A 27,881-nucleotide genomic window follows, 5' to 3' on the forward strand; every position below is an offset into this window, starting at 1 on the left:
GGGCAATACTTTTATTTTGTATAGCTTCCTTCTAGGACATTGTGTCTCTAATGCATTAGAGGTAATTAACACACTTGCAAATTTTAAAATACTCTAAAAGGTTTTAATTTGATGAAAATTCTAAACAATAGTACCAATATACATGCTCCTTAATTGACATGCATCATAAAGGTAAAAGGGCAATTACACCTGTGCAGCTATTTACATTCTTGTAAATATTGGTTTGGTGAACTCTGAGTGATAGTTGGTATCTTTGTTCATTTGTTCATTGATTCTGAAAGACCAGCACTGTAATTATTCTGTTTAAAAAACTACATATAGATGTTTGGACTCTAATTGGAACAGTAGGCGGGACAAGGATTTTTGCATGTCTTTTTTTTTTTTTTTTTTAAATCAGTATGGGACTAGCCAGTACCAAAAGACAGCTCTGCCATAAAGCTGGAATTAGAGTAATGAAATTCATTATCGTGGTGCAATAGCTATATTTTATTAAAATTTCACAATAGCACTTCTGAGTCTTCCTGGTGATGCACTCAAGCTGCCTGATGAACTCAGCAGACAGCTGCTCACCACCACACACTTGACTTGCTCCAGGAGACAATTCCTGTAAGACACATTGTTTTGTGTAAAGATTTTTACTTTGTTCTTTGCTTGTATTTAAGGACAAAACCAGGTCTGAATTGTGATTTTTTGCTTTGCCTGCACTGCGCAGGTCTGTCATACACAGGAGGGCAGCTTCTCTTGGTGGCATGCAGGCAGCCTGCCCGGTATCCCTGTTCTGGCCAGTCTGCACTGCTGGATTTCACATTCCCACACAGGGTTGGAGTGACCTCGAGTGCTTCACAGAATTACATGTGGGATTATTGATACTATTAAGCAAGCAAGGCTTCTTTGCCCTTCCCTTTTCAAGCTCCCTATTTACTGTACACACTTCCTTTTATTATGCTTAAAAATGAAATAAATTAAATAAAAATGAAATAAACTGCCATCATGGTTGTTTCATTTTTGTGATTCAAATGGGTTTTACCGGAGCTATAAGGACAGAATGTAACTCAGATTGCTTCAGAAGTATCGATGGAACAGTCAAGGATGTGAAGAAACACCAATTTCTTAGGAATGGCAGTGTGGCCTCCAAATGCCTGGAAGCCTTGCAGCTCCACCAGTGGCTGGCAGCAGGGTTGGGTGGAAGGAATGACCATTTCACACACTCTGGGCCACTGGGCATCAGTAAGTTTTAATGTCAGATTTAGGCTATTATACATATAGACTCTTTGTTGGTTTTGGATCAATCTTTGTAGATTTGCAGCTTTCAATACCTGTTGAAGACTGAGCAGGAGTGCAGATAGAAAGAGTAAGGTCCAGAGGCAGAGAATCCGAGTTCTGTCACAGGGACAGCTAGATTGCTCCCATCCTGTTCCAGCCACTGGAAGCCAAAGGAGCTCTGTGACTCATCGAAATTCCTCATGCCTGTGTCTTGTGTGAGTATAAACCCCACTTTATGACATACTATTCATTTTTCTCTTCAAGATTTTTTTTAAAAGGAAATATGATGAAAGGCATGATAGTCCATTCCAAAATTTTGCAATCTACCCATATTTGGCTTGAAAGGCCCAGTTCTCTACATATATAATTTATTACAAATAACTAAGAGGTGGGACAAGAAAAGCAAATGCCAACAACAGTAATACTTGAGCCATCCTGTTAACTTTAATTTTATATAGCTAGGAACCTTAATTTCTTGTTTATTTTTTTTTCTTTTTTCTAAGAGGTCATCATTATTTCCCTGTTATCTTTCTGTAGGATTGGAAAGGAAACTACTTTTTTTTTTCCTCACCATTTCCCTCATATTATTTGTAATATCAGCTGTAAACTAATGCTATTTTCCCTAATTCTAGTGCTCTATTCACATGGCTTGAAATAGTCAGGTGTGTTCTCATCTTTCAGAAAGGGAGAACTCTAGAATATAAAGTTCTTCAATCTCCTAGGGGCAAGAAGGCAATTTAAGCTTCCCAGAACAAATTCAAGAGCTATGATAGATACAAGTGGCATTAGAGTAGCATATTTTTTCAGAAGATCAACTTTAATGACCTTCATATCCTGGATTTAGATTCAGAGGTTGTTGACACAACCTTATTAACACAGACAAATGTCTCCATCTTTACTTATAATTTAACAACACTGTAATGCACAAATGCTGCAGTTACTGAGACAAAGGACAGCAGGGGAGATTAATTTTCACATAACAGTTCCACAGTTCCATTGATAAGGAGGGAAGATGTTCAAGTGTTCAGCAAAGCTCTGGGCATGGAATGATTAAAACTAACAGAAAAATATTTCAGTAAATACAGTTAAAAAGCAGTTCTTTAATTCTTAAATTTGCACAGCAATAACAGACAAACGAGCCTCTGAAATATTTTGGAAAATGTCACTTTGCAAACCTTGTAGATTGCTTAAATGTTTATTAAAATGGACCAAAAGCCAAAATTCCCTGCGTAAAATAAATACTTTGCCTTTGCTAAGTAACAATATTTGTGAACAAAACATAAAACTATAATTTTCATGTGTCAAACACAGTAACATTTAAGATTAAATGTTGGAGTCAGACTTGGCATTTTTTTTCATCTTCCTATTTACAAGTTTCTCATTAAGACCATTTACCTCACATTAGCTATCAAAAATGACTAACATTTTTAAAGTTTGCTCCATGACTAAAATAAAAACAACAGAAATATCCTTTTACCATAACTTAACAAAAAGCAGAACCATACTTTTATCATCTAGGAGAACATGCTGTTATAAATACAGCTGTTTTTAATCTACAATTATATAAATAATAAGCATGCTGCCATTCACAAGGATTTTAATAGTTGATTATATATAAGCAATATAATGATCTAGAGGAGGATGGCATGAGTTTTTATCTTTCATTTTTATTGTACTTATTTAGGACTTTTGTCTTCATCTGAGAATTGTGGAACAGACTTCTTTGCTACAACATTATCCAGTCGCTGTCCTTGCAGATAGGGGTTCACACTCTGAAAAAGTTTAAAATTATTTAAACTTATTAGAAACAGAGAAACAGATAAAAGGTAACTAGGATTAGTGAACATATTTATGAATATGTAGTGAACAGATATTTACAGATGTGGGGGAAATTGCTTTGCCAGGGATTAGATCTAAAAGTCAACCAATGTTTTGTTTCTATTTTTTTTTTCTTTTTTCCGCAATAATTTAATTCAATCCACTGAAAGGAATACAAGTGAAGGGGGCCTTTCAGGAATATAGAGCAATCTCAATTAAACACTGCCTTTTTGCTCCACTCCTCCTTTCCTCAGCTCAGCAGAGAAGCACCAGCAGCTCTAACTCCCTAATTCTTGAGGCAGGACAGAACTTGTTGGAGAAGTACAGGTAAGCTTTAGCTTGAATCACCAGCCCCTGATGGCCATTGTGCTGGGATACAAATTAGAGACCACAATTCCAGTCTGACCAAAGCCTCTTGCTCAGCCTGTCTCCTCTCCAGGAAACCCCTCCTCGCTTCCTCTCTTGATGCTGAGATAAAAAGCTGCTGGCAAAGAAGCAGAGCCAAACAAGGTTCTGGCATGGAAAATGGCTCTCGTAGCACTGCCAGAAGAAGGGAATGCTGGAAAGAAGATTCCTGGAGAGGGCTGAACTTCACTTTGCACCATGCAAGCAGCACAATGTGAGGCTGAAGATGAACAGATCCTGTCTCAAAACCGCTTGGATATCGTAGATGGAGTAACATAGAAATGCTTGAATTTTATCTATACCAATGGAGTAAAATGTATTCACTGTATTTGCAAAGTGACGAGCAGTTCAGTGCAGCTTCAGTATAAAGTATCATTTACACCTGCTTTCTGGTTTGTTACAGTGTCAGTGTAAGCAAAATTCAAGTGTATATTGTCTTCTTCACACAGATACAGGGAAAAATTCTAGCATGAAGGCTTTCTGATGCTAATAAAAACTTTTTGCCTAAGGACAAACTTCAGAGGAATGAAAATTTTACAGTATCTCCTGATTTTTGTCAGGCTGACTGTGTGTCACAGGAATTACTTTTCTTGAGACATTTCTGTGCTTCTTTCACCAAAACTTAGGAATTAAAAAAAAAAAAAAAAAAGCATTCATAATGGGCATGAAATACTTATTTTCAGCTATCTGAAGTACTTGTCAAATCTCTGGAAAACATGGGGTTTGTCTGTCTTCAATTTAGGCCCTTAGGTTTCTCCAGATTTGTGGATGCTCTCATTAATACTTAGTCATAGCACAGAGCAGCACTTTTGCTTTACTTCTGTTAGGTTTGGGTGTTTTGCCTGCTGCAAGTGAAAACAGAAAAATATTAAGAACCAGAAATGAATGTGGAAAAATCTTTGAAAATAAACTAACTCCAATGCTTTAAATTGTTAGAAATAAGACATATGTAAATGATTTGTTTGTGTTTGTTTAAAGAAGTTCTGTTTAATGTTAATTTAGTGAAATTCAACCATTGCATAAACTTCTAAGAATTATCTGAAGATTCCTAGGAAGATTAATTGGTTTTTTTTGTTTTTTTTTTTTTTGGAATGGTACTTGCTTGCTACTTTTTGAAATAAAGTTGAAGAGAATGAGACTACATAAAATTTTGAATCCTTCTTCACCAACAAAAGAAAACACAAAATATAATGCAAAATACTTTGGCTGATTTGACTAAAATATGTTTAATCCCATGCAGCTGTGCAGAATTGAAAGTAAGGCAAGCTCCCGAGCACCTTTGTAGACAGCTCTGAGCCCACAGCAAATCAGTGATCACAGAAATGGTCCTGACACTTCTGGACAGGGCTGACTGCAAGCACAGGCACTTAAAAAAGGGGAGAGCTGCTGGTTAAAATTAGACGTCAGTGCAAACCTCCTTGTCTTGCAGTGGAAGTGCTGCAGGGAGACGAGCACAGCAGCACGCGGTGAACGCAAGCCTTTGCTGCAGACACCGCTGTGTGCATGCACGCTGGCACGTGTGCCTGCAGAGGCACGCAGAAATACAGGAATATACACACGTGCTCAGAAGATGTGGTTTTCTACACTCCAGTGGTGCCTCTGTGACTGTTTCACTACAGCCCTGGATAGACACAGCAGGGTCACTACACACACTGTTACACAGGACTTGTTTTAACCTCAGATGGGCACATTCAAAATCAATTTGTTGCCAGATCCCAAAACTGTGTCTGTGCAGAAAGGCAGGGAGGAGTGGCAGGGAGCACAAAAGGCAGGAAGGGAATTCTTCTTGGTTTCTAGAAAAACACACTCTCCTGCTGATAGTTCTAGGTTACTCTTCTGCTGATAAAGTGGAGATTCTGAATTGTTCATTAAATCATTAGTAATTATTACAGTATTACCCTAAAATAATTTAAATTATATTGATTCTATTAAATTCTAATGAATTTAGTATTAAGTGACATGTAGGTGCTAGGAAAATCAGTCTTGATTATTTCATAAATCTGTAAAGCAATTCACCTTCAAAACTCTGGGCTACCCCTGGCCATGTAGCTGCCAAGTGTCTCCAGCTAGTGCTTCTTTTGTATCAAATTCAGTCAGCTCACAGAAAGAAAATGTTCTTGTTTTCTTTTTTTTCACCTCATGTATATGTTGCATGAATTCTACTTTAACATGCTGTTCTAGCTATTAATAAATATTCTACTGAATTATTTCCAGAGTAAATTCTACTTAAAAATTAAAGTCAGGTGACTACCTTTTTTTTACTTTTCAACTAACAAACTCAAAAATCAAATGTAAGCATGAAGCAAGTACTAAGCTCAGGTCAGCTTTAATAGATGATTATATATAAGCAATATAATGATCTAGAGGCGGATGGCATGAGTTTTTATCTTTCATTTTTATTGTACTTATTTAGGACTTTTGTCTTCATCTGAAAATTGTGGAATAGACTTCTTTGCAGATCATTAACTTATGGTTGAAGTACCAGCTGCCAGTGATGTCTGAATCAGGAAAAAAATCAACTCATCTTCTCCCTTTCTAGCAGAGACTTAAAATTTGAGTTATTAAATAAATAAATCATCTTTGCTTATGCTTGTTATTTTAAACTATATTTACTTCATTTACAATATAAACTGTGCTGTCATATTTTGAAAAGCTACTTTCTGGCAGAGAGCTAGACCTTTTCTTTTTGTAAAAATAATACACAGCAGCAAAGCTGAAGATGCCGACTCTTACTGAAAGTGGGTTTTTTTTAATTAAAGAAAGGCTGCACTACCAAAAAAGAGAGAGTATGAGGCAGACTGTGCAGAATCTCTCTGTGTGGGTTGCCTTCCTTGTTACAGGAGCAGAACAGTGAGAACCTTTTCATCTTTGTCTTTCAAGCAAGGGACACAGACATGGGAGTTTCATCTGGGGTAGATCAGATAAAGAACCACCTCTAGTGTTATTTACACCCAAAAATATATTCACACACACAGATAGTGGTAATTAAATTTACTAATATTTTTAGTGGGAATTTTCAAATTCTGAGATTATTTTAGAGATCTTGAAATAATTTTAAATGGTTTTAAGCAAATAGGATCTGTTTTAAAAGACAGACAATACAAGGTTTTATAATGTTCTACACTTGAGTGTATCTTCTGAAAGCAAGAGTCTGTTTTGAGAAATAAGGCTTGTGCCCAGTGCACAGTCCTTAGCTGGCTATAGCAGTTTATCACAGAGAGTTCCTGACACATAATCTAAAGTATAATACAAATGCATTAGACTACCTCTTCATTTCAGCAATATGGTTTTAATTTTTATTAGGTCTCTAGATTATATAGGGGCTATGAAATATTCAGATAGTTACCCTCTTTCTTCTTTTTGGACCACCATTGATTTTCTCAAAGAGTAAATTCTTGTTCTGAAAAGGAAAAAAAAAACCAACACAGCCATCAAATCCATTACACTCTTCTTTTAAAATACTACTTCTGCTATGAAATACTATCAAGTCTAGAGGAGTGTGTAGTTTTATGGGAGAAATAAACCACAAATAAATATCTGTGTATTCCTACTAAGATTCACAGTTCGTCAGGAGCAGTCACAGCCTTACCAACAATTTAAAAGCCAGTAATTTTCCACTATGTTATGCCCTGTGTTCAGGCAATAAGGGCTTCAAGTATGTGCAGAACAGTCTGGATGTTCCCTATTGTGTGATACATGGTATAATTTTTTTTTTTTTTTTTTTTTAAGAAAACGCAGAAGGAAAAAGAAAAAATAAGAATGTGAGGGAGAAGAAGCAGGAGTGCTGCCTCTGGTATATCTTTATATACATTTGAGGTGACACAAGAACAGGAGCAAAAAAATTTGCTTTACAAGGGATTTTCTAATTCCTTTTAAAAACAGAAATAGGCGTCATTCCTACTGTTTTGTTGTCTTTGCTTATTCCCTTCCAGATATCAACACTTCCTAGTGCAAAGTTCTGCTGAAAGGAGTTCAGCGCCAACTCTTCCTTTGTTTAAGCAGTGCCCTCAATAAAGCTTCTAAAAACCATTGGGTCTATAACATTTTTAATGGCAAACCTTTTAAAAACTGCCAGAAACATCTTGGCAGAAGAGAAAGTTATGATGATGAGAAAAGAAAATGAAAAACAAAACAACAAAAAAAAACCCCCTCTGACCATAGTTTACATAAGTGCATCCACATATTGTTGTATTTCTTATAAGTAGTGAATTCTAATAAAGTCTGGAATAACACACACATGTTCAACACATTTTGTTTCAATTCTATGTTATGAAGAAAACCAAAACCAAACCCTAACCTGAAAACGGAAGGAGAGAAGAATTACATGTATAAAAGCAGAAGACTATATAAACAAGGCCATTAATTCTGCTATAAACAACTGACCCAACATTGATTATATAAATAGAAAGTGTAACTCTAGCACGAGACAAATTCACCAAACACGTCTAACTCTCTCTGCAGCCTTGATACGAGAAAAAACAAACATCTTCAAGTGTTACAATGAAATCTGCCAAAATTGTCTGTTTTGTACTTCTTGTGTTCATTAAACCTCAGATTCACAAGGCCTATCTCTTGTCCAACCTCAGTTATTTTGTCTAAGCTGTTCCAAAAGGGAACAGAGATGAAGTTGGCCAAGGGGAACATTCTTGGCTACACATTTATGCGAGCTCACTTCAGGAAAACTTAAATTTAACATTTTAAGGAAACTCAAGGATGTATGAATTATTCTCCTTAGGAAACAAAGCACCATCAAAGCTTCTCTTTCTAAAGTATTTGACCTTGTACTTTCATGAGAGGAAAAAGGGTGTTTCTGAAATAAAAATAATTTCATGGACTACTGGAGCTAGCATTTCTGTCATTCTGAAAAATTTCTTACAATTGAACTATCCCTGGTCTAGGAAACCATATTTTGTTTAGTCTGTTTGAGAAAATGTTTTAAGACCCTAAGTACTGCTGCAGCATTATGTGGAGTACAAAGCAAATATGGTTGTGGAGCATGAGCTAAGAACATACTTGTATGATAATAGCAATCCTGAAAATATGTTCCACTGCGTAATGGCCTGACCTCATCAGCCACCTAAATCTGCCCATGAAGTGCTCATCCTTCACTGAGAGGTTGTGAAGGATGAAGGCACAGACTTTTCTTCAGTTAAAGATACACCTCATGTAGACACATGCTGCATGTGATTTTCTACTTTTCCCTCACTCCTGGAGCTTCCTTTGTTTCCTCTTGGCTACTTGGATTAGAGTACCACATGCTGGGATTTGGGTGGAAAAAAATCAGAAGTTAAAATGCTTTAAATCAACCAAATATGTAAGAGGTTTTTACATTTTAATGCAAATTGTATAGTGTAAATTATCTTTGTGCAAGTGTTTCTGGATGCCAACAACACTTCTTCAAACTATCCAAAAAGCCAACCTGCAAGATGCAAGAAAGTCACACAGAAAGTGTGTATGTCCTATAAGGAAGAGCCTGAACTGGGGGAAAAAACTCTGAAATCTTAGAAACTATAGTTGTACACAAGGATAGAAAAATGCAAAAGTCACTCATCCTACAATTTCCACTGTCCCCTTTGTGTTTTCCCCATATGAGGAGAGGGGAGGAGAGTACAAGCCATGGATCTCACTCTATAAACAGAGTCTGTTCCTGAGACATCTCATTGGCCAACATATTGATATATGGGGAGCTGTCCCAAAGACAGAAAAATTCTTCCCACTCCTAACCCAGTATATATTTATTATGATTTATATATTTGTATCTGCAGATGTATTAGCAGTGTTTACACATAATATTTAGCATCTCCATAACCATGTACTTTGCTGCATGAGACAGCTTCTAGACTGGCTTGACCCTTATAAAATGTGTGTTTTTCACAGGACACTGCAGAGGTCCCACAGCTCTGCAAGCGTGACAGTGTACCACCAAAACAACCCAACCAACCTGTTTCTGTCCCAGGAGGACAAACAGGTCCTTTTTTTATGACCTGCTAATGGAATCTGGGTTTTTCTGTGGTTACACCAAGGAACGCGTGTTGGCTCACGGGGAGCTGTAGCACTTCCTCAAGCACACAGTGGTAGGAAAAGGCTGGGGAGAGGCTCCCCAGGAGCTGGGAGCACATGCCAGCCCCCATGGGCCCAGCAGACACAGGCTGCAGGAGCTGCAGCTGGTGCTGACAGCCTGGTGCCCACTCAGCTGGCAGGAGCTGCTGGAGACACAGTCTGTGAGCACACAGCCACCACTGCCCCTGGCCCCGGGCTCTTCAAGAGGAGAAGCAGGAGCAAACTGTGGTGGGCAGAGGGAATTTTAGGCACTGGGGGCAGTGGGAGGGTGAGGATGCACAGCTACCCACTAGGCAGCCCACTGCCAGCTGTGCTGGTCATTTACAACTCACTGCAGACAACAGTGAGTGCCCTAAAAGATCTGATCTACTTCAGCTCTGCTTTATAAGCAAATGGCTAATTTTTAGAGTGTTTACCTGATTTTTCCAGAGAATTAAAAATAAAAAGTCCAGCCACAAAAAGATATCACTGTATTTATATTTTTACCATTTGGCAATATGTAATTAGGAGATGACCAGGGTTGTTCTCCTGGATCTCAGCAGAATATTTGCTCATGTGCATTACCAGCTGTTTCATAGCTAATTAAAAAGATCTGGACTTGGCTAAGCTGCAGCTAAATATGATTACTGTTTAGTACCCAGAAGTGTTTTAATCCATACACGAGCAGCTTTTTCTCCTGAATTAGTAGTGATGGATGGAGACACAAAAAAGCCCAGGATTCACTAATGATTTACTATCGTTTATTAAGTATATATGTTGCTGATGACAACACATTATGTATGCTTGATTCTGAAATATTACTATAGGACAAAGATTTACAGAAGTGCCTTTGTAGTCTTCAGAATGGTATTATGAAAGTAAAGTACTCATGAATAATAAGAAAACTAACAGCCTTATCTGGCATAAATAAGAACGTTCACCATCTGGTGTTTTTTAAATGAAAACCTTTGATGGTAATTACTTAGAATGCAACAAGTTTCCAAAATTTGGATTTTTGGCATGATTCTCTCCAGAAATTTAGCACTCACATAAGTAATTAAGACTATAAATCTTATACTGGTTTGATTATGAAGATGAATCATTGTCTCAAAATTACAGCAAGAGAAGAGACTGCCAAACATGTCCATTTATCGATGTATGCTTACAGAGCACTGGTTTCGTGCAATCTGAAGTGTTATAACAATGTAAAATGAGATTTCATTATTTGCTCTACAAGCATAAATTATGATCATTGTTATTGTTTTCCTGGCGCCTGAAAATGGATTTGGGATTGGACATTTTAACTGATGTAATCCAAGATTAAGTGGCAGAGCTTTCTTTGGAGCCTCTGGCCTGCAGAAACAGTCTAGCTGCAGTTATTAAAGTCCTTGTATGCTCGGAGCAAGATTCTTGCCCTTAGTGTAGCTCACTGTGTTTATTACATGTGATGTGTCAAATAGGTATTCAATATAATACAGTGCATAACCTGACTAGAGGAAGAAGCAGCATCAAGTCCTCCAAAACCTTTAAGGTGAGGAGGATTTCTTAAGGCAAATTGTCATCCTAGATTTTTTAAGCTGTTTTAAGCTGCTGAACTCCATCTATCTGTATTTTCTTTCTATTTCTTATATATGTAGCTGAACAGTGAATAGTCACTGAACCTGCATATTCCTTCAGATTAAGGCCATCTTATGTTTTGAAATCTTAAAATCTGCACTAATTTTGGCTGCATGTTCACTGTAATTTGAAATGTGGTTTTTTGCACTTATCAAGCTGTCATGCTTTGGGACAGGTAATAGAACAAGGATTTCTGCTTTCTGTTTTTCTGGGGTGTTTATCAATCACAAGCACAATTTCTGTTTTTCAGGCCAAGTTCACCTTTTTCAAGAAGTTTCCCTCAGGGTGATAACTTTTCCAGCATTAAGGACAATATTGTCCTCATGGTTTCATAGTGTCCCACACAGCAAACATTACCCAGTTTCACATGCAACAAAAATAAGCAAGAAGCATGTACTCACCCACTTGCCCCTGTTGGGATAGTCATGCTCTGGATCAAAAAGGTGTTGGTGCAGCTGGTATTCCCTGCTGAACTCTGCTGTGTCTGGGGTGTTTTCCAGACACCCATCATCAACTGCAAAAGAAAGCACGGAGTGCTCAGTAGCTTTGAAACACACAATATGTGCCACATTAGTCAGCAAACTTCTTAAATGCAATCATGCAATTAAAAAAACATAAAGAACTGGATGACTGGAAAATACCAGGGTTTTTTTTTCTTTTGAAACAAATTTTTCAGAATGTATTTATTTTTAAAAATTCCTCACAACTTAATGAAAACTGAAGGAGTTTATTTTCCAAGCTCTTTCCCTCCTTTATGTTTTTCTTTTAATTATTGCACTTGATTTTAACTAGAATTGCATCCTGTTCTGATTCAGAAGAGATATTCTTTTCCCTTTTAAATGCTCACAAATCATTTTAGAAATTGGTAAGGCAATACTTTTGAAAGTCATGGTAAAACAGTGCTGTGAGCAAAGACAGAATTTCTTTCACTGAGTAGCTAGCTCTTCCTAGGGCTCCATTTCTGGTTTGCTACTTTGTTCAAACTGGCTGAAAATAATTTCTGCATCATAAGACCTCATAAAAATGCTATGTAGGAGAAGTTTTATGATGAAAAAATTTCTGTAGATTGGTAACTAATCTAATTGGTCCAGAAACTGCCTATAACCATAATGGATGGTTTTGTGGGCAGTGTCACATCAAGATTATATCCTTTTAAAAATCAACTTAGGGTCTTTTTACCAAAGTAAGTCATCTTTAGCTGACACAAAGGTTCAGTAACTTGAGGCCAGAGTAGCTTTTTGGATAGAGTCTGCTCCTGGAGCTCCCACTGCTCAGCCAGCACGGGGAGCTTGCAGTCCAAGTTCCTCTCAGACATACCCAAGGAGATCCTACCAGCCAGGGCATGATGCTGGGCATCCAAACAGCTGCAGCTGCCAGAGCAAGGCACTCCAGAGCACACACCTGTGGACTTTCCCTTCTGTCCTTGTGCGTCATCATGTAAAAAGATCTGCAGATAGATTGTCTTTTTCCCTCAGATGTGGGTAAAGCCTTGACTTAAGACTGAGTTGATTCAATGACCTGAGGAGGTTATTCTGAGTTCAACAGATCCAGCTTTCTCTCTTTTCTCATTGGGACCGGTAAAAAATAAAACTGCCAATAGAAAACAGGGGAAAACTCTTCATACTGGCTAAGTAACTCAGAAATTATTAAAACATCTAGAAATCATTTCAGTCTCATCAGGGGCAAGGTTATATCAAGAGAGAAACAGGTGACAACAGAAGTGTGGTAGACCTCAGAGCATTTGTGTCTTTTGGTAGAAAACACAAAGGGCAGGTGGACACATGGGTGTCCTCTATGACTGCTAATCCAAAGTCTTCCACTCAGCTGCTCCAGGCTTATGCATTCCTGCTGTGGAATGTGCATATGTAGACAGTAACTGGAAAAATTGTTTTCCATTAAGCAAATTCACAGACCTGATTGAGGAAGGCCTCTGGTAATTTGTATGCATAATACAGTCACCACTTGAATTTCCATTTAAGGCTCTGAAAAACATTTTACTCTAATCCTAGCAGATACTATCTTCACTCACAGCATACCTATGACAGAGCCATTTATCTGAGCAGGCAGCACTTCCCTGCAAATCCCCCCTGTTCAGATCTGATTCTATTAACTTAGCTAACAACTTTTATTTCACCTAAGACAAAAAAATTGGAGGGATCTTCAAAGGCATTTCCCTGGATGCTATGTTTTTAATTTATGTATCTAATCATGAGCAGAAGTCTAATGGGCAAGTACGGAAGACAGAAAGTCCATGTGTGTGCTTGTGTGTGTGAGAAAACCTAAACCCATCATTTGCAACTTGTCAGACAACAAATTGGAAGATGAGGTATTATTCCAGAAGAGATGAAGGCATCATCACCAAATGGGCAGTAATAGGAAACAGTAAGGGAGGACTATTTGAAATGTTGTCAAATTTTTGAATGAAATGCAAAAACACTTCACAGTGAAAAAACTTTTATAACAAATATTACTTTCTTATTAATTCTAAGATAGCTAGAACATTTTAAATAAGAATACTGACAGCTGTTCTGCATAATCCAAATAATATAAAAGAAGACTAAACAGAAAACATTTTGAAAGGATCTCTTAGCTGACAAATAAAAAATCAGAGCTCTCATTCCCAGTTCCAGGTCCCAAGGCAGCCAAAGGGTGTTTTACTACTGCTTTCAGTCCTGGAAGCCATTCCTTGGCTCAAGCAAGAGGAAGGGGACCCATTCTCTCAGGGTATGTGTGCATCGTGCACACGCAGGGCTGTTTCAGTGGCCCTTGGGCAGCAGCCCCCAGGCTCGGTGCCGGCGCAGTGTCAGCCTGGGGACAGACGGACAGACAGACAGACGGACAGACAGACGGACAGACAGACGGACGGACAGCCAGCCCGCGAGTGCCGGCCCCGCTCTGCTCTGGAGGCTGCGCTGCCCAGCCAGCCCTGCCGCTCCCCTCTTCTGGCACAGATGAGCTGCAAAGCTGCATGGATTGGAGCCGAGGGATCTTAAATATTGACTCATGGTCTGGGTTGGAGATCAGGGCAGACAGTTTCATTCCTCTTGGCACAATGAAAGCCTCTAAAATAAGGGTAAATCTCATCTGTACAGAGTAACTTTTTTCAGGGGCCAGCTTAAAAATGAACTCCTTTGGGAACATGATGCTCTCATAAATCTCACTATCTTCTACTCTGAGATCAAGATGATTTCTTCCACCTTCTCCAGTGTCATACAGCAATACAGGATATGCACATATTTTTAAGAAAAGATTAAAAATAAAAAGCTCATCTGAAACAGTAAAACACCCAATTTCTTAACAGTTCTTGTCCTGGGGCATAGAATGAAAAAAACCCTCATTTCTGATGACAGGCTGTACAGTGCTGAAAGACAGGATGATGTACAGTGAAGCCAGAGGTACAAAGGGCAGAGCTGAATTACCTGTTTTTCCAATAGGGCAGGGATTTGGAGGGTCAGGATATCCTTGATCTTCACTGAAATCCTTTGGTACATTGTCTCCTGTCAGCTCAGCCACGATGTTTGGGATATTGCCATAAGGACCCAAGTGCTGGAGACCCTCATGAGCACCACCTAGCAAAGACAATTTATGCACAGTCGTTTCACAAGATTAAAGTCTAAGTGCTGTAGCTGGCGCAAGTAATCTACAATTCAAAATATAATATCTCTCTCTCTACATATATAATTGTTTTAGAGACAAATCCAAGTTTAGATTTCAAGTATCTCTTTTAGAAACATAACTACGTGACCTAAATCCAGTAACTTAGATAATTAAAAATGAAACTAGGAAACACATATTATTAGTCTTACGGTTGTTTTTTTCCTTAACTATGAAAATTTTAGGCAAGAAAATAGACATCATGAAACCTGATATATCTAAAGCACAATTATCTTCAGTCATTGATACTATTACTGTTCATCATGGCAACTAACAATAGGAGATATCAGCATCATGGCAGGAAGACAATGCCAATGATGCTGTAGAAAGAAACACTACCTGCACAGCCTAGAGATACATTAATAAATTAAGTCACAAGAGGGCTTAAGATATTAAGGTCCTTAGGCACCCAGGGCATTCTAGCAAATTTGGTTGTGTACATCTAGAAAAAATATTATTAAATGAAACCAATTCTTAAATGTAAATTTGCATTTCCTGTTGTAATGATGAAAAGTGATGAAGAGTCCCTGTTGTTGATGGGAACTCTTGCTCACATATACCTCCACAGTAGTCAGTGTGTTACAAAGCATCCCAGGCAGTGACTTCACGCTTTTGCATACAAGATTTTCCCCGTGGGACCCAGAGCAGCATCACTGCAGGGTTACAGCAGCAGAGTGCAGCAGGTTTGTAAGCCAGTGGCAGAGGACACAGCGCTGGGCCTGCTGTGCTTGGGCACCTGCACCCAACACTGCTGCGCTGTGCCCACCTCGCACACACCTCAGTGGGTGCCTGCCTTTGACAAGCAGGGCCTGCCACTGAGGATTTGGGAACCAAGCTCAGGCCACGCTCTCTATGCCTCTCTACAAATAATTATCTGTCCCAGATCTTTTATGCATGCCTTACTGGCCAAATGCATCCACAGACTAAACCCCAGCTGCTTGTGGAGTTTTTTTAAAATACTATTGTACACTATTCTTTTGAATTTCAGACATAATACGTTAGTTTCAAGCATGTTCTTTCTCCCTGAAAAAGACATCTACCACACACACTGCAGCAATGGAGTTGGTTGTGTGACAGCAAAGTATTTTTTTTTAAGCCCTATATAATGAGGGATAACAACATACAGTCAACATATAAATTCTACTAACAATGAATTGAGAGAAAAAGGAATTTGAACAATTGGAAAATATGAGTTAAAGAATGAATGCAGACACAACTGCTTGGGTAAATAGCAAAATCACCATAGTATCACCAAATAGTCTTATTTCAAATTTATTTATTTTTCATAGATCCAGAAGATGTGCATAAAGCCTCTGAACATGAAAGTTGCTCCAAAAGAATCATTCAAGTACTCCTGTCCCAAATTACGAATAAATATTACCAGCCTAAATCATCTTTTATATAGCCAAACATTGTGAGCTAACTTAATCACTTGCAAAAATTGCTAACAGAAGGCACTCTTAATACAAAATTCAAATTTTGTATTCATTTCTACATTTAGAAATGGCAGTTGAAGCAAATTTTGCAAATTGATTTTGCAAATGACCAGTTGGATGTTGGCATTATAGCAAAGAAAATTAGTCTATAAGCACATATATTGCCATTTTATTTGCACAATGGACTAAAATCTAATCAATGTGCTAATTTTCCCCCTCAAGGACAAGTCTCTTATTCTGTAATGCAGTGTTGCAGAAAAGATATGTAACAAAACATAAAACCACCCCTATAAAAAAAACTGCATCTCTGTTATATGGGAATTTGGCATGTAGCTGCCACGAGACCTGGTACTAAAACCAGAACAGCACTATCCCCACTGTGAGCTTTATAACACCTTTAGTCCACAGCCCACACAAAAATCACACTCATAACACAATAATGCTGTGGTGATGAGGTTAAAAAAACCTATAACATACATTTAACCTAATGTAATTTAATATAATGTCTAATATATAGCATAAAATACTTCTTTTGTCCTGAGTTCCTCCACATGAAGATTGATTACATGTATGTACTTAAAAGCACCAGGTTATGATTCTGCTGTAACCTGCGGGAGCACGCAGTCAATACGTGTTTGAACGTCCTGTGCATAATGGGGCTCACTATGGGACAATCCATCAGACAGAAGCCTATCTGTGCTTGCATGTGGTGCAGACCTCTTGGCACCAAAGCTCCATCCATAAAGAAAACAGAGGTACTTAGCAGGCTCCAGTGTGCTATATATACATGTAAGTTTAAACCGACTGCCAAGAATTCCCTTGACTGAGTACAAACCAATCTTTTTATATTAATATAAAGGATTGTTTCCTTCAGGTATAAATGTCCACGATCATTTGAGGGTTTTTCCTCTCTTTCCAAAAGAGCTGCAGACAACAGCACCTGCTCTGGTGCCATAATTTAGCATACTTGAGTGATTTAATAGCATCAGCAGAGCTCATGTCTTATAAACTCTGATAAATAGTACACTCAGCAAAGACTGCAATAATAAAAATGAAATTATATGAATATATGAGGTTGGGGTACTATTACAGTAACTCTCATTAGTTGCATTAGTTTTGGTATTATAAAATTTCTGATTTAAAGAAACATATTAGGATTAAATACACTGCAGCTACCAAGTCAAAATATTGGAATACAAACATATACAGTCAGATGTATATAAAAAATAGCAGAAGATCAGTTTCTTGAACCTTGAGGCAGAGCCTGAAAGAAAAAGACAAGGCAACTCAATACCAAGAAACTTTTCATAATTTCCTATCCAGAGGAATCATGAGAGATATTTTTGTTAAATTATTCAAACTTGGACTACCAAAAATCCAGAGTAGTACAGACAATACCCTTGTACTGAGGAAGGATGAGCTAGATAAATCTGTGCTTTTTTCCATGTCTCCTTACTTAGATGAACAGGCTTTTCTTTGTTGCATACTAACATAGAAAACACTCCAAAACAATCAGCTCCCTTTCATGTGCAGGATTTTTGTGAGCATTTATTATTAGGTATTTCACATTCCTACAGGATAAACTAGAGGTTTAGATCTCTTGGGCTAAGATCAGCATTGTCCTAAGTAAGCTTTGAATTTCATTTAAAATATATGCATATATGTAGTCATCTAGCACTAGTCTTGAACTGCTGCAGGGTGGTAAACAAAAAAAAAAGAATAATGCCCCTACCATTATTATAATTCTGGAAAAGTATTTGATCAGCTGATTTCAGTTAGAGATCCTTGGAATGATTACAAGTTTAAAGTGCATACATTTCAGCTCATTTCTTTGTAAGAGCAGTAGAGTCCCACCCATGAAGACAACACAACCACTCACTCCATTCCTGGAGGACAAAAAAAAAAACAAAAGGAAAAAGAAACATGAAGAGCAACTAATTTCTTCCAGGTATCGAATATTTCCCTGATCCAACACATCCAATGGAAATGCTGTTAGTCCACTGAAGTTTTAGCTGCTGCTGCTACCCATCTACTGGTTGAGCAAAGCACTGAGAACAAATCTGTGGAGAGCAATCCTCCATGTCAAACACAAACAGGCAGTGCTGTCCCCCAGACCCCAGAAGAGTCAGTTTAACAAAGTCAATGAGAATGGATTTTCAAGAGTGAAAAATTTTTGCAGAATATTTAAAGAGAAACAAGAGGACAAATTTGCCTTTTAGTCTCATTGAAACCATTTCCCATGTCACAGTGAAGAAAGAGTTTTCCCAATCACAAATTCAGAAAAGAGGTAGTCTGGCCAATCTTAGCACAGAGATATGAAATAGGAAGGACAATAAGCATGTGTTTGAGTAAATAAATCCCAAATCCAAGTTAAAGCCCTTTCCTTAGCAAGTCATACTAGGTGCCTCAGAGTGTCCAAGCCCCTCACAGATTCACAGGGGCTCTTCTCCCTGAGCAAAAATCACATCTCTTATCTCAACCTGTACAAACTCCAAGCACACTTGAGCTGCAAGGGAAGCCTGATACAGCTTTTCTCATTTGCCCAAGGTTCCCAAGGGAGAAAACACATATTAATCAGAAATGTAATACCATACTTCCTGCTTTGCAAAATCTTTTGTTAATCTGGACTATTTGTTCCTATCTCAAAAAAAATCTTCAAGATTGTTTACAATGTCTCCTCAACACATCAGAAATACATCTTTTTCCTATGGGAAGTGACAGCTTCCCATAATGTCTTGCACTTTCATCCCCAGTCACCTTGCTGTATCTACATTTGTTGTGTCATTGTCACGTTCAAAAGGAACATCTCCCCGGTGGAAGGCAGGTTTGACAGAATGCTCCCCAGTGCTCTTACTTGTTAAACTGGGACACCACCCACAAACTTGCTTTTTCTTTTATTATCTGCAGGACCATCATCATGTAAACTCTCAAAAGATCCTGAATGCAGAAAATGCATTTACATTTTCCCTACCCTTTCTGACACTTCAAAGGGCTTTAAAGGCCCAATGCTGTAATTATAATTCTGCTAGCTTCATCCTAGAGAGTCCGATCCTGCTTGCTGAAATTGATTAAGCAAAGGAAGTGAGAAGAACTGAAAAAATTATAAATGATCACATTTTGTCTATTCCACAGAAGCTGCTAAATAAGAGAATAGGGAAGGAGAAAAAGCATAGGAGAACAAAGAATGGAAAAATGCAAACCTAGCCAACTTCCTTAACCATTCAAGAGCATGCCTCGAGAAACACAAAAACACTACAGCTATACATGCTCAGGCATTCCAGACTTGGCTTGTCTTCTCCTTAATGACACAAAGTTTCTTAAAACTATAAAGACTAATTTTCTATTTCTCTGCAGAGGGGCATTTTTTTCTAAAGCCTTAAGCACACAAATCGTACAATTACTGACCTTGCTTTCAGCAAAGAATTCAGTTTTATCCAATATTTAAATTACAAACAGTACAAATATTTAAGATATTAAAGGCTCTTATTGTGAAATAGGACCAAAATAATGCCCATGCCTCTCACAATAAATTTATAACAGTAGCTTATATGTCATTATTATTCAAATTGTATACACAACAAAAAAAATCCAGCAGCCACTTGCTGACAAAGCAAAAAAAAAGAGAAAACTGTTATGTCTGCCTTGGTTGAACAGTCCTCTGATGGGCTACATTAAGTTGTCCTTCAGCTGAGCAGTGGCTCTTGCACTTCAGCACATGAATAAGCTGACACACAGTGTCACACACACAGTGCATCGTGCAGCACATAGACAGGGGCCCCTCTGCCACCCTGCCTTGCAGCCCCCACACACCAGCAGAGTGAGAAAAAATGAAACAAAGCCAGCAAACTGCACCCTCCTGTCACTGCCACAGCACAACCTCACTACTGACCACGTGTGCAGCGTGTGGTTCTGGGAAACACAGCAGTGAAAGGAAAACAGTGACCTCCTTTATCCCATGAGGGATGGGACATTATTTCAATCCTATAAATGCAAATGTGCCAGTGAAAGACTTTATTCACTAGCACGTTATTCACTTGAGACCAGTTGCACGAGAAGTCCAAATGCTCCATCAGTGTCAACGCATTCAGAGAAAAAGACTCTTTTCACTCCTGTAACGTGAAGCCTGGATGCACCAGAAGTATCCAGAACATCCATGGTTTTGTCTCTACTGCACCACTGAACATCACAACATTTTCATGTTCATTTCCCCACTCATATCCATTCCATTCCATTCCATTCCATTCCATTCCATTCCATTCCATTCCCCATGCAGATTGCTCAAAGCCCCAGCTCGTTCAACAGCAGGTTTAGAACCTTCCCATGCCTGTCTGCCAGCTGCTACAAGGCAGATTTCCCAATGCCTCAAATGTCCTCCTTGTGAGCATTCCCAGTGCAGAGCTGGAGGGCTCCAGCCTCTGCCCTGGTGAGCCAGCATTAGCCCAGAACTCCAAAAGCAGAGGCCTTGCCATGCAAAGCCACCCCAGTCAAGATGGGGCTTCTCTTGCCCTTGGATGGAAGCACTGGCACCCAATGAAGATGCGATGGAGTGGGAGATGAAGATCCCTGTGGATAAGACCAGGCCCAGTGCTGTTCTTTGCTGCTGCAAAGGGGGCTCAGACCAGCTGACCTGATGGGCTAAAGCACCCCAAGGGGAAGGACCAGCTCCTGCAGCTGACAACATTCTTCTTCTCACTCATCCCTGCTGCTGAGTGCATACACCATGGCAAGCACAGGGAGAAGAGCTCTGGAAACCTTCGGAGAGTGCCAGAGATCCTACCTCCTGGCACAACACCAAAATCAAGAGGAGGAGACTCCTCTTTTCTAGATTTCGAAAATATCTCTTCATAGAACCAAATAATCTCTTCATAGGACCAAGTAAACTTAAAAGTATTTTCTTAATGCAAGTTAATTTAAAATTCAGGTGGGAGCATGGGAGCAGCTGATTTTGCGAAAAAATGTAGAAAGGTACAAATCCTGGCATGCTCACAGAATCACAGAATATGTAGAGTTGGAAGGGACCCACAGGGATCATCAAGTCCAACTCCTCACTCTGCACAGCACCATCCCCAGGAGTCACACCCTGTGCCTGAGTGCATTGTTCAGAAGCTTCTGGAACTCTCTCAGGTCTGGGGCTGTGACCACTTCCGGGGGAGCCTGTTCCAGTGCCCCAACACCCTCTGGATGAAGAACCTTTCCCTAATATCCAGCCTATTGAAATTACCATTACCTTGGGCCCTGTCACTGCTCACCATAGAGGAAAAATCAGTGCCTGTCCCTCCTCTTCCCCTCATGAGGAAGCTGTAACTGCAGTGAGGTCCCCCCTCTGTCTCCTCATGAGAGACAAGCAGAGAAAAAAATCTTTAAACACAAGGGATCATCATAATTTGGCCAACCTTCACTGACAGACCTTTTTAAAATACTTTGGGACCATATTCCAATGGTAGACGGAATTTTATAGATTCACATTACATTTCTCTATACCTTCTGCCAGTAGTAGAAAATACAGTTACTATAAAGCATCAGACAATACAGAAGCTATCATGTTCCCTCTCCTCTTCAGGTTTCTTACCTCTCCTACTGGACTTTTCCCTCCACTAACATGTACAAAAAAATCATTGTGGCTACAAATCCCATTCTAATTGATTAATTATCTTTAGGTAGATGACAAGCTACTTAACTCTAAATCCCTACAGACCTGCCATCTATCCTTCCCAGAAGCTGCTTGAGATGGGACTCATTGTCCTTTGGTGGCATCTTTTAAAGATGACTTTCTGACTAGCAGCAGGAGTCTGTACCACATAACAGGGGTTAGTAGGAGGTTTTAAGAGCTGGAGTCACTTCATCTTCTTGGTTCCTCAGCAGAGGAATGTGATGTCTGCACACTCTCCTGCAATCACAAGAGGAGGATGTTTCAAGAGAAGGTTTCAAAGCCTCAAATCTAAATGGGTTCCTCAGTCGTATCCACCTGCAAATAACAGATCTAGAGAGAAATGGGGATTAATTCTCTTTTCTTCTTTTGTTCTCCATTGACTGACTTCTCTGACAAGCATACTGGATTTGAGAATTTCCCCTGCACGTGCCCAGCCACACTGAGAACACAGGAGCAGCCCTGCACCCCTCCTGCAGCTCTGGGCCATCGAGGAAGGGCAGCTCTCAAAGTTCACTGGTGGCAGAGCTCACAGGGCTAACACCACTGCCCTTGCTGGATCCTGCCCTTGCTCCTCAGGAGGCAAAGCTGGGAAACACATTGAGGTGACCTGGTGTGACCTCCTGGCAGCAGCACAAACACCAGCTTGGCTTTTCTATTCACTGCTGCTCATGGCTTATGAATTCATATGGAATCAAGGATATTACTGGCCAAATTTCAAAGATTTTTCCTTAATAAAAATAAAGTCACACCACCTCATCATTTTCCTGTTTGTGGAGTTAGAGGTATAAACATTTTGTGTGCAGTTTCTTCACAGACCTGTGCCATATCACTCAGATAAAGAGAATTCACTGCAAGTCACTACTGTCATTTGGCACCATCATTACCTTTTAAACTCAGAAATCAGCATTCTAAGGCACCACTCTTATGACATGCATCACTGCCCGATACTCAAATTCTGGTTACACTTAACACTACAATTTTTTTAACAAAATGCAAAGAAAATAGGTATTTTTAGTCAAATCTATACAAATCTAAATATTTACATATTGTTGTGTAAAAACCTATAGGTTTGCCACTTCAATTTAATCTTAAAAGTTTGAGATGTCCTTATGAAATTTTGAAATAATATTTTCTGGGCTAATTAGATTTTAAAAAGCCCAACAAAAACAACACACACACAGACCAAAACCCACAACAACAAACAAATCAGCCTTTCTGGCTGTGGGAGGTCTGCCCCAGCTCAGCCCTGAGCAGCTGCCCCTCATTCCAGCACTGCTCCCCCCGGATGCTGGCACAGGCTCTGGCACAGAGCACAAAAACTGCAGCAAAGAGCTGCAGCCACCACACTGCTGGGTTTGCTGAGCCCCAGATATGGCACAATTACTACCTGCAGTCACCCAAGGAAGTCCAAATATATTGGGGCATAAGCACAGCACATGTTAACCTGAAAGTGAATGAGTGCAAAGGTCAGTTCTGCACCGGTTTCATGAGGGAATTCATCAGCAAAAGTTTTTGTAACTTTCTAATACAAAGATTTTAATGCTCTTGTAGGAAACAAGTACCTGTCTTGCAATACTCTTATTTACTAATAAGAAAACCTTTACTTGTCTTATTAGTAAAATGCAAACAGAATAGACACTATTAACATGCATGAGTAATGTGCATAATTTTATGGACAGCAGGCTTGCTGTAGAGTGATATTTGTACAGGGGCTGTGCTGACAAGCCACTGATTACCAGTTGTTAGTAGACATATTTGCATAATGTTCCAGAGTCTCTTGAATTTTATCATCTCAATCTGACAAACAGTAATTACATTTTCCTAAAACAATAAACATACTCATTTCCTTTCAAAACAATCAAATAAACCCCAGCCTGTTTCCAGTAGCTATGAGGAGTCTCTGCAGGAGAATCAAAAGCCTCCCTGAGAGGCATTGTATTCTTAAAACTTCTTTATACCTGCAAACAATCACGATTTAAGAGACATCATTTAATGCAGCCACTGAAGTTGACAGCCTTTTCTGCAGACTGAAGACTTCAGGCTCTGGGCTGTCATGCCAGCACCTTTACCAACAATCATTCTGTTTGGGTAGTTTTAAGAAATAAAAACAACTAAATCAAACAAAAACAAACAAACCACACAAGAGGCTTTCTGTTGTACTGAATTTATGGTAGGCAATGATATTTGCAAAAGCAAAATGGGACTTCCCATTTCCAATTATGAAGCTGAGTGCTATAAACTGCTCAAGATGAGCTACTGGTGCCCCCATGTGTTTAAGTGAGATTTTTACTGTTGTCCTATGCAGGGTGTAATAGGCCTGAAATTTACATTATATGCTTATTCCCTTCCAGTCCTCAGAAAAAAGGAAAACAACTGAAAATCAAACAGTAACAAAAAAAACCCCAAACCCCGCAAACAAACAAAAAACCCCAAAACTTTAAATACTGGCACAAAATTGTAAGCATGCAAGGAAAGAAAAAAAAAGTGTGGTCTCTTACTTCATAAATGCCCTACCAGACAGAAAAATTAACTTCTGTGTTTTTTGAAATGTTGTATGCATTTTTTATTTTATTCTTTTGTTCTCTTTTAAGATAGATGCAGCCCCTTTCTCATCTGTAGAAACCTTGAATATAGCCCAGTAAGGCTTACATATCTTTTAGTGATAAGCTGAGAAATAAGTACAGAAACACAGCTAATAAAAATCCCTATTTTGATTTTCTATGTTTTCCAGTCTTTTTTATAGATGCTGCTAAGTGACAAAAAGCCAGGTGTTTATAGATTCCAACTTAAGAAAAGGCAGAATTTTCTTTCAATTAACAAGCTGTAATATTTTTTTTTAATCCATCAACAAGAAAGATGTATTTTTTTTAATCTGTCAACAGGAAAATTATCTGATCAGTTCAAAAAGAGAGCATATGCTACTAAATGCATTTTCTGAAGAGTGTCCTTTTTTTAGTTTCACTTTTACAGAAATTTTATGGTTAAATACGGTTAAATATCCATAGTAGGCTTGAGAAAAAAAAAAAGAGTCATCCTCATCTGAGCAAGAGGGTAAAGTTAAATATGATAAAGCTACTGGATTTATCATCTTTTAGTTTTACTCTATGACATACACAGATGGATTTTTTATTAAAAAAAAAAAAGGAGAAATAGAAAACATTTGTCCAACCTGATGTTTGTGGAAGACTGTACAGACAACTGGAAAACCAGCATTACTTCAATCTAACAAACACTAGAAAACTTTTGATACTTATACAAAGAGATGCATCATCTGATTTTGCTACCACTGTAATTAGAAAGTAACATCAAACAGATGAGATTAAATATTTGCCAGAGATTCAGATTTGCTTATGTTTTCTAAGGTTTCTCTTTTTAAAAAAATGTCTAGAGAAAAAAGGCAAATAGAAATTAAAATTACTCACTTCTACCGTCCATCCCAATTTCTCTATGTGTGAACATTCATAAAGGAGAGAAGGTACAGACCAAATTATGATCTTTAAACTTAGTCTCTGTTATTTAAGTTTGCAGAAAAATGTGTGTCCATCAAAGTTTCTTAGAAAAAAATATATATACACTTAGGTCTGCAGTTATCTGTAGATAGCCTGTAGATCAGAATGAGGCTAAATAGAGAACAGAGACTTAGGATGTGTGGAGTCTTACTGCACTGTCAGACTGATTTAATTCTGAGAGGAAGGTTGAGGGGTTCTACCCTGTTTTGATATTCACACATAAACAATAATATTTGGAATTTCATACCTTCAACCTCTTGCTGTCATGCCAAAATAAAATCTGGTTTGTTCTGGTAAAATAGCAACACACTGAAACATTATGCCAACATCCTAACATTTCAGCCAGATATTTCCAATTATTTACACAGCCATAAAAGACTGATTCCAAGGAAAACTTACACAGTGTGAGATCAGAGTACTGGCCAAAAAAAATAAAGCTGAGCCCAGAGCATTCATCCCTGCAATGTGGTTTTGAGGTGCTACTAGTGGACACAGGGAGAGGAGCACCCCCAGTGTAAGGTTTATCCCTTTCTCTCACATGGCACCACAAACACTTGATCTCTTCTGGTTTGCAAATGTTTCTAAAAATCCATGGAATTTGGACTCTACAGGTAATATTTGTTTCATGACAAAAATATTTGTAATATATGTATACATAATATTCAGGAATAATTTAGCAAACCAATTGTTTTGAGGACAATGCCAAGACAACATAACTTTTTCTGCAAAGCCTGTACATTAAAAAACCCCTCTACTTCTACCAAAACCATTACATTAAGGAAGGTGTAAGATGGATAGTGATTTTAAAACAAAGATCAAGCAACAACATGATGAAGACATCTATGACTTTAGCTCAGGATATTTTCTGTATCTATAAAAATATTAATTATTACCAAAGCATACTAAAAAAAAATAATCAGAACTCTAAATAGAAATTAAGTACCTTCAATGCTCTGTGGACCAACAAGATTGGTAGCCTGGTGTGCTGGATATTCTACCCGGGGTCTGGCAATGCCCAACTGCTCCATAACCCCATGGAGCAGCCTCTGAATATCTGCTTCAGTAACCCTGTCAGGTGTCCTGGGGCTGTGGCTAAAAGCTGAAGCCAATCCAAATGCCAGCAGAAACACCATGTTGCAAAGCAAGGTAGACACCATAGTGGCAGCCACTTTCATCCTGTCAAAAAGAAAGGAGTTTGATTATAAATTATAGTAGGGGGGAAAAGACGCAATACATGTGGTGGAGATAACACCTGATCCTACTACTGGACTTTACTACCTCAGGCTCTAGGGCACTCCAGCCAGCTGGAAACTGGGTGGGGGGAGCCAGGGAGGGAATAGGGTAGATAAGTTCTTCTCTTCTAAAAGAAATATGAAGCAGCAAACTGCAATATCAATTTGCTGATTTGCATTTTCCCATAACATTAATTAATAGTCATTGCTAACAAAACGAATCCACTTTTTCATTTGACAAGAATACATCATCCGCTCCACCATCCACCCGTCCACCCCCTCCCTGTTTACTATGCTATTTATAAAGCTCTGGTCTAAAAGCCAAGAACTCTTCATTCCAGGAATTGTGTTTTCCAGGCTCTATTCTTTCATTGCCTGGAAAATCAATAATAAGAGACTGCCGAACAACCTGGATGTATTTGGTTTGCACCTTAAGACAAAGGCTTCCGATGTCGTATGCACCGTCTTTCCCAGCTGAAGCAAATATGTTTGTTTCCTTGAATCTCTTTCACTAAATGGCAGCACAGTGTAGTTTAATTAGGAAAAAAACCCAACAAAACCAACAACAAAAAAAGCCCACAACAAGCAAGTACCGCTTACGGTCCTCTGATAGGCTGAATTTTAATCAGAATGTTTGTTTTCTTAAAGCTCCTTTCCCCGTCACATCAGAGTCTAACTGAAATGCATCGCTTCCAGTCCCCTGGATAAACAAACCCCCCGAGTTCCCCTTTTATTCCTTAACACACGCACAGCCGCCTGATTTCTTCACGCCAGACGTTTAAAGATGCTCCAGTGCTCCAGCCTCCGGCGCAAGGCACCTGGAAACGTTTTTGAGGCAAAAATGGCTGAAAACCCCCACGCTGGGAACATTCCCCGCTCCGCCGGTGCGCGGCTCCCCCGCCGCACCACGCTCCTCCCGCAGCCCTCCCGCTCCATGGCCGCGGGAGCCGCCGCTGCGGGGGGAAAATCCCCGCCGACCCCCGCGCCCCGGACAGCCGGGCCGGGATCCCCTCCCCTCTGGCGGCCCGGTAGCGGCTCGGAGCCGCCGGACCGGAGCGCCCCGCTCACCTCCCGCTCCCAGCGCGGCTCTGCGGGGGCGGCGGCTCCGCGGCCGCGCATCCTCCGTGCGCAGCCACGGCCGGGAGGGAGCTGCCCGCGGTGCCGCCGCGACCGAGCGCTGCTTTGTGCCACAGACACACAAAGCTCGGGGGGTATTAAAAACCTCCCTTCTTAACCTAACGGTCTAAAAATGAAACTG

The 27,881-nt window shown here is 39.3% G+C and overlaps 1 protein-coding gene across 2 annotated transcripts; it reads right to left on the reverse strand.

Moving 5' to 3' along the window:
• Positions 1 to 81: 81 nt before the first annotated feature.
• On the reverse strand, positions 82 to 27,850 carry SCG5 (secretogranin V). 2 transcript variants are annotated; one of them, XM_059473729.1, is made up of 7 exons: positions 27,692 to 27,742; positions 27,374 to 27,441; positions 26,335 to 26,567; positions 14,562 to 14,711; positions 11,544 to 11,656; positions 6,833 to 6,886; positions 82 to 3,035 (listed from the first exon to the last, which is right to left on the reverse strand). In XM_059473729.1, exons 1-7 carry the CDS (start codon positions 27,740 to 27,742, stop codon positions 2,940 to 2,942), a joined length of 765 nt encoding a protein of 254 aa, XP_059329712.1. In that variant the 3' UTR covers positions 82 to 2,939. The 2 variants fall into 2 exon arrangements, with proteins under 2 accessions (XP_059329712.1, XP_059329713.1); XM_059473730.1 differs by lacking the exon at positions 27,374 to 27,441 and having other exon boundaries at positions 27,692 to 27,850.
• Positions 27,851 to 27,881: the final 31 nt, after the last annotated feature.

This window comes from Ammospiza nelsoni, chromosome 6 (genome assembly GCF_027579445.1).
Source record: "Ammospiza nelsoni isolate bAmmNel1 chromosome 6, bAmmNel1.pri, whole genome shotgun sequence".
NCBI lineage: Eukaryota > Metazoa > Chordata > Aves > Passeriformes > Passerellidae > Ammospiza > Ammospiza nelsoni.